This window comes from Dasypus novemcinctus, chromosome 13 (assembly GCF_030445035.2).
Source record: "Dasypus novemcinctus isolate mDasNov1 chromosome 13, mDasNov1.1.hap2, whole genome shotgun sequence".
Lineage (NCBI taxonomy): Eukaryota > Metazoa > Chordata > Mammalia > Cingulata > Dasypodidae > Dasypus > Dasypus novemcinctus.
Genome location: NC_080685.1, coordinates 20,316,071 through 20,324,179, shown reverse-complemented (window position 1 = coordinate 20,324,179; position 8,109 = coordinate 20,316,071). Strand labels below are relative to the sequence as shown.

At 39.2% G+C, this 8,109-nt stretch overlaps 1 protein-coding gene and 1 long non-coding RNA gene across 2 annotated transcripts in view; both read left to right on the top strand.

Moving 5' to 3' along the window:
• Positions 1–4,028: 4,028 nt before the first annotated feature.
• On the top strand, positions 4,029–6,552 carry LOC131273132 (uncharacterized). Its single transcript, XR_009180294.1, has 3 exons — positions 4,029–4,219; positions 4,312–4,523; positions 6,457–6,552. It is a non-coding gene; the product is annotated as an uncharacterized lncRNA (long non-coding RNA).
• Positions 6,553–7,332: 780 nt separating this feature from the next.
• Positions 7,333–8,109, top strand: part of LOC131273147 (NBPF family member NBPF4-like) — a 39,251-nt gene continuing 38,474 nt past the window's right edge. The window contains exon 1 of the mRNA XM_058275393.2: positions 7,333–7,561. Coding sequence (XP_058131376.2) covers positions 7,333–7,561 — 229 coding nt within the window. The remainder of the gene's footprint in view (positions 7,562–8,109) is intronic.

Below are 8,109 nucleotides of genomic sequence, written 5' to 3'. Positions count from 1 at the left end.
AACTTAACCAATCCAGGGTGCTCTTGGTCTAGGAAACAGTAAAGCAGGAGAAATGTTTGAAGGAGGGTTGATAGGAGGAACTGATCACTGCTGCCTGGGGCCTCACCTCAGTGCTTTTCCTGGTCCTCCTGGTTATTTCCAACAGCTGGATGGTATGTCTCTGAACATCAGCCAGATTTCAGCCTTCATCAGCCAGATTTCAGCCTAGTAGATGTAAGCTACACCTTGGCTCCATGGTAGATTAGTCGTCTCCAGAAGGAACTGCTGATAAAGAACTTCTATCTAGATGATATAAAGAGCTCTCAAAATTCAATAAGGACACACTAAAAAAAAAACAATTTGTAAAAGGACAAAAGATTGTAGAAATATGACACCATTTTCTCATGAAGTATAAAATGTGCAATACTAATGCATGGTTACTATTAGGGAGGCATACTGAAAAATATACCAAATGTAAGATTTAGCCCATACTTAGTAGTAATATTTCAATGTTCTTCCATAATAAGTAATCAATGTGCCACAAAAATACAAGATGTTGGTGGAAGGATGATGCATGAGAATCTGCACATTGTGCATGAATTTTTTGTAAGTTTACACCTCTCTAATTTAATAAATGAATGCTGGTACCATTAGAGCTATTATTTTTAAGATCTTCATTATTCATTCATGTACACTTAACAACAGTGAAAAACATTGTCTTTCAAAATCAGACCTTTTTATGGTGAAGTAATTTTCAAATGTTAAACCTGGTTTCTTTTTCAGAAAATAAATAAAAGGGAAAAAAGATTTGTAGATATACTTTGAAAGGAAGATACTCAACAACAAAGAAGATACTCAACACCATTCATCATTAAGTAAATGCAAATTTAAACTTCCATGAAGTACTAATACCCAATGTTACAAATATCTCAAACTGGAAACCTGATCACACCAAGTACTGACAAAAATATAAATGAACATGAACTTGAACTTCTAACCTGCTAATGGGAAAGTAAAATTGTATAAACACTCTGTAAATAGTTTGACCGTCTTTAAGGTTAAATATACACCCATTATGTGATAAAGCCACTCTGCTGAGTGAAAAGAAAGCATATATATATATCCATGCAAAAAGGATTTTAGCAGTTTCTATTTATTTCACAAAATCACTCCCAGATCCACCAACATTTGAATGAATAATACAATTTCCTATGTACCTATGTCATGGATTCCTCTCAATGATAATAAAAGAGGAAACCAACAAAAACATGGATGAATCACATGATTATGACTGAAAGAAATCCCCAACAAAATACTGTGTATAATGAATGACTGCATTTATAGAAAACTTTTTAAAATGCATATGAATCTATTATCAGAGTGATTTTTTGCAGTTTGGAAAAGGAGTGAGGAGGTTTCTAAGGAATATGAAGAAACTTTTGGGGATATAGATGTACCCACACTCTTGATGATGCATGCATATAAATATGTGTCAAAATTTCTTAATTTTTTGACCTCAACTTTGAGTACTTTATTGTATGTCAAGTATACTCCTATATAACCAATAGAATAGTTTTAATGCACAAAAATTATATAACCTGAAATACAGCTTATATGCTTTTATATGTTTAAAGTTATCAGTGATACAATTTTTCATGTTAGTGGGATAAAGGAGAAAAAACACACGATCATTTCAATCAATGCAAAGAAGCATTTAAGAATATTGAAGTCTTTCCATGGTAAAAGGAATCACTACCATATATCAGAATTTTCATAAATCTAGAGAAATCAAGATAGTGTGTCATCAAAAACAAAAACTGTAGCATACAGATTAATGGAACAGAGAGGTCCAGGCATAGACAGACAAACTTGGTCAATTGCTTTTCACTGAAAGGACCAATGCTATTCAATGGATAATGTTAACTCTTTACAGGAAATGAGGGTAGCAAAGTTAAATGTTGTATTGAAGATAGCAGCCTTTTCTCACCACGTATGCAAAATTCCCTAAACCTGGATTATAGCAGGTGGAAAAACTACAACTATTAAAATTCTCAAAAGAAAATATAGGAAAATTTTCATCATTACATTAGGCAATGAATTTTTCCATAAATTATCACACACAGAGACACACACACACACATAAATGTTTATGTCAAAAAATAACACCATTATGAGAAAATAAGACACTAAATAGGAAAAAATATATATTTATTTCCAAGAAACAATTTGTAGAATATATCATGAAGCCCGACAAGATAATCAATGCAATAAAATAATTGGCTAAAGACTTGAATGGATCTTTACAAAGAATATATATAAAGGGCCAATGGCACTTGAATAAATGCTCAATGCATTAGTCATCTGGGAAATAAATTAACTCTAAAGTGAAACACCATCACACATCTCTTAGTATAACTAAAACTGAATGACTGAAATTACCAGGTAAGGGAGGTTTTAAAGCAACAGAAAATCTCATCCACTTGTGATCAAGAAAAATGGTACAAGCACTTGAAAAGATAAAATTGTTAAAAATTTAAACATATACCAGTGATATGACCAGATGCTCAAGTTTCAGTGTTCACACAATATATCCTACACAACAATCTTTTCCTTGATGTTTGTTAGTAGTTTTGTTTATAATTGCCCAAAACTGGAAACTACAAAAATTTATATTATTAGGCAGGGGTGGATGCAGGGGAGAGGATATAGCTCAAGTGTTGAGCACTTGCTTCCCATATATGAGATGCTGGGTTCAATTCCCAGCACATCTTAAAGAGCAAACAATCCAACAAAAAACTCCTATTGGGGAGTAGATAGAGCTCAGTTGTTCTGTGCTTTCATCCCATGTATGAGGTTCTGGGATCAATGCCTGGTACCTCCTATTTAAAAAGAAAGTGGGGGAAGTAGTTGATCCAGTCCTCCTATTCCTGACTGCTTTTTTCCTTTTTCATGACTGCTCAAAGGCTCATGGTCACACCCATGTCACCTTCTACTCAGGTAAATCCAGCAACTCAAATGAAGAGAGGATACCACAGCGGATTCATCTGTGAGCCAGGCTTACAAAACCCAGGTAGAAAGGGATGACTAGAAAGTGTGGGGAGAAAGAGTCACTGAAGAATGACCCAGTTGCCCACTATCCTCTGCCTGCCTAATTCTCCTTAACCTTCTCTGACACTGAGCCCCATAGTTCACATTCCCTGGGGTTCACCAACCACCCCAGAGTAATGACTTGGTCTTACCATGTTCTGATTTTAGTCCAACACAAACATCCTACCAAGAAATATTCCTTACACCTATTCTTGAGTCCTGTTCTATTCAATATGTGGTGTATTAAAAACACGTAAATGGCATCAGGTTGACAAGTATTTAAGGAAAAATTGACTATTTTAATCACTTGAACATCTTGGAAAAAATTCTTGTGGGGCCTGAATAAAATATAGAATTGAAGAGTACAAAATGTAATGTTTAGTGATGTGTAAAAGCAAAGTGTCGCACTCATATAGAATGAGGGTTACTTGGTAGGCTGACAGTCTGTAGGTGAATTTAATGAAAAGCCTGCTGGGCTTCCCATAGTTAGGAAAGAAACAGGATACAGAAAAAGAACGTAAACTAAGCATTTTTAGGAGTATTTAATCATTTACTTTTTATATAATATGTTGCTGTTTTTTCTACATTTTTAAGATAGGTAAAATATAGAAAACCCAGAGAACAACAATGTTAGTCTGAGAATTTTCCATTTTTGCCAAAGATAAACCATAAAATCAGTTTGAATTTTAAAAGGAGGTGGCATGACTTCAGGGAGGCCTTAAAGAAAATAAGGATTTGGGGAGTGATCGATATTCTTTATCTATACAAGAATGAATAATGAGAAATGCTTAGATTTTTTGGCAAGTGTTAGATGGGTGGTACCAGCACAAGGCCACACATAAACTGAGAGGGACTGCTGAAAGGGTGGACCCCATGGGTGGTGACCTTTAGAGGGGACCAGTTGACCTCATGTATCAGTTGCCCTAGGCAACTGGAGGGTATAGGTTCCCAACATTCCATGACACCCCCACCTTCTAATTCTGTTATTGAGCCAGCAGGCAGTTACCTGGAGCACTGGGCCTTCCCTCCAGCTCTCCTGTTGGAGGCTGAACCCCAGGCAGTGCCTAAGGCTCTGTGCTCTGGCATCTTGAACTTGTTTTGTGTGTTAAGGACCTTCAAGACCTGTAGAGAATTGATCAAAGTTTTCCTAACAGTAAGTTAAGAATTACAGTATCCTCATCTCTCCTTCCTGATTCAACACTTGATTTCACTTTTAATCCGTCATGTGCTTGACTTTCTCCCCAGTCCTGGCCTCCACTCTTGTGCCACCTGCTTCAGCATGGCAGTCTCTCTCCACACTTCCTGTGCTCCCAGGACAGAAATGAGCATCCAGGAAATCAACCAGGAGTTGCGCTCCCAGCTGGCCAAAAGCAAACAGGATTTCAGAGACCTCACAGAGAAATTCCTTATATCGCAAGCGACTGCATACTCCCTGGCCAACCAGCTACAGAAATACAGTAAGTCCTATAGGGTCCAGACTCCCATGGTGATGATGGACTTTCTGTCTTCCCTGTGATAACATAAAGACCCTCCAGGTTTTATTCTTCTCTCCTCTACCTCAAAAAGAACTTCATCCAGGCCACAATCTTTAGGTTGAAATAACCTATTTTTCTCTCCATTTGCAGAGGGTGGAAATCTGAGGCACAGGGAGGTAAAACTAATTTTCCAAGTTAGCAGCAAGAGTGAAAGAACAAGAATTCAGATCTCACTTTATGAGTTCTCAGAATAGGCACAAAACTGTTTTTTTTTTTCTTGGTAATGAGTGACGCAATATCTCTAGAAAGCTCTGTTGGATCAGATACTGGAGAAATGACATCACTGTTGGTCTAGATATCCTGGGACTAATGGGCTTCTATGAACTGATCCTTCTATGGTGGCCCCATTGGGAAAGCACTGTTCTTGTTACACTGGGGAAATGTCACATTAGGACACTATGCTTGCCTTGAAGGAGTTTAAACAGGAGACTGCTCCTCACTGAACTTCTTGTGCATCTCTGCCTGGTGAGAAGGAAGTCCTGCTTCTGAAGGCAGTGTCTCCTTCCACTTAAGTACAAGGAAGCCATTTTCCATTCTGTGGTGTGGTTGAGTGTGAATCTGGGAGAATCAGAGTATCTGGTACTGCCTGCCTGCCTCTCCCTGAGCTGGGGAGCCTCCATGCCTCAGAGCAGCCAGGAGCTGTGGGTGGGCCTTCAGCATCTGAGCTAGGACACATGGGCAAGCTGAGAGCTAGGCTAAGTGGAGGAGACACCAAGCCCAGGAAAGCCCAGGTCACGGTGTCGGGGAAAGCCACTTCCCTCCCCAAAGTCATCCTTCACATTTGGAAACCCATTGGTCTGAAGGGATAATGAGAACAAGGGGACATGCACAACAGAATGAATCGATGGCATCTTGTCAGCTCTGAACCTGAATTGGCTTCATTTTCCTATAGTTATTTTTGTATAAACCAATGGAGGGGATTTGCTTTATTGAAAATGCCTGAAAATCAGGAAAGTAATAGTTAAAGTATGTTACTAAGTGGAACACTTTGAGGAATGGATAAACTGAGTTATACTCCTGTCCTTTTTTCATGGTCATAATATAAATGTTGGAGGCAAAATGCAGTTGAAGAAGAAACATATCTCCCATGAACTGTGCATGAAGGTAACAGTGCAGTGAAGAAGAGCATGGAGCCTGGGCCAGAGTTCCTGGGTTCAGATCCAATTTGTTTGTCTTCTATGACCCTTGGTTCCCCACCTATTAAAATGGTTCCACAGTAGTACCTACCTCACTAAGTTTTTTAAACAAAGAGATTAGTTAAATTTTGTAAAGCTCTCACAGCAGAGCCAGGTGTAGTGTATAATATTTTATTATTATTTCTTCTACTTGTAATTGAAAGCAAATGTACTAGTGTTTGGTCTCATTTCTTCTAGGCACTTATGGGTCTTGAGCCTTATAGTTTACATAATAGTTTCTAGATAATGTATATTATCTGTGTAATCTTTGAAATTCTTGAAACTCACAGTAGAACAAAACTGATAGTCTTTAGGGGTCTTCCCAGTCTGCCACATTTCTCTCCTTTAGCTCTCTGCTTCTTGCTCTACCTAAGAGGTGATGAGCCTTGGTAAAGGTGCCCAGCATTCACCGTGAGACCTGAGGGAACATGAATTTGGCTTGATTCATTGCAGTTGAATCAGCGTTTTCCAGTTTTGGAAATGGGCTAGATTTTCATTTCTCATCTCTAAAATGATCAGAAATCATGCCATGTAGCTGGAGATTGAGGAATAAAAAAATGGAAATCCCAGCACTGAGTCTCACACTTGGGTTATTTTTGACTAAGGGATGGACCCTACCTCCTCCCTTGAAGGCAGCATGTCCACCTTCAAGTGAGGCCGTCATGTCTCTCTTTTCTCAGAGCCTGGACAATATAAAGACATCCTGGAATCCGTGCTGGGGGAGAAGCTGCAGTTTGAAGAGGAGGAGCTGGCAGAGAAGCCTGCATCTGCTGTGAGACTGGGGTAAGGAGGGAAGGTGGATAAAGCTCTGCCATGGGGCAGCTCAGCTGAGAAAAATAGAGCAAGGGCAAGGGCAGAAATTTACAATCCGAGTACAGATTGGCCAGATATATATCCAAAAATTAAATAGCTGTATCATAAAATATGGACATTTCTTATGCAGACCCTCCTTTCTTTTTACTTTACTTCTGACTCATCATGACTTGTCTTCTTTTGATGGAAAACAATGTTTTCTTAACCCTTCCTTTTGTCCTTTCATCTGTCCAGTTCACACCAGCTGTACCTCTCCCACCGGGCTGTCTGGCTCTCTGTCCCCTCTCTGCATACTACACTCTTGATCACATCATGAAATGGGCTTGTCTGAGGAGAAAAGATATCAAGGGGAATCCTTAGGAAGCAGAGTCAAAAACCACCTGGTTTTGTTTTCAGAAGAATGAAGTGGGGTGTGGGGCTAGGGATTTTTCACAGAATCTTTTAGGAGAGGCTCTGATAAGGAGGCCATTTTCCTGTTTCTTGTTTTTTAAACTTTTCATTCTCTTTGTAAGACACATTTCACTAAACATGAGATAGAATTTTTGTGGAAAAGTTTTGGGATATTCTCAAAGAAGTCTTTTAAATCATTAAAACCTGTCATTCAGGGGAACGAATGTAGCTCAAGTGGTTGAGCACCTACTTTCCAAGTGTGATGTGCCTGGTTTGATCCTGATACTGTCTAAAAAACAATAGGCAAACAAAGAAACAATTATTCACCCCTTTGCATTTTTAAACTTTCACTCATGTCCCATCATAGGAAACACATTTCCCCAATTCATGATCACCTGCAAGAGCTGCTCCAGATGAGGCAGAAACTGCAAGGAGGGAGAGATGTCTCTTACATGCTCCATCAGCTCTTCAGAGACCTACTCATGATCAATGACCCTGACAGCTCCCAGTGGCCGAGCTTTAGAGAGAAACTGGATCAAGGAGGCAAGCTGGCAGAGTGCCTCTACCACGAGCTCCAGTCAGGTAAGTTGGCCACAGGCCCTGAGGACCCAGAGCTGCTCTGATTGCCAGGGTCAAAAGAGAGCCACATCTCCCCACCTCTGGAAAGGACAACTGTTTCTGCTCTCTGCCTTCCCAGGGGGCATTTGTGGCCACAAAACAATCAGGATTGCCTGCACAGGAGGTCAGAAAATAAATAACTAGGTTGGAGGTCACATTATTACTTATGTCTCCTTCATTACTCAATAGAACATGGCTTTTTGGGAAGTAAGAAGCACCCAAAGAAGTTTAGTTGACCAAAGTAAGGTGGTGAGAAGAGGTATTGTGAGACTGAAGGAACTCTGGAGTAGATAGGGAACTTTACCCATCTTTTGTGTGTAGACATCAGGATTTGATTTCTAACTCAGGAATTTGGGTTTCCACACCAGCAATATGAATCTGAGTGTGTTTCACAATTATGGTTTCAGTAAAAATGTAATATTTATGAATTCACTTCAAAATAGTATAAAGACCCTGTGTTTTGTGTGAGTGTACTTACTTGATGTAGTAGCATAGGGTAGTTTATATGAAAT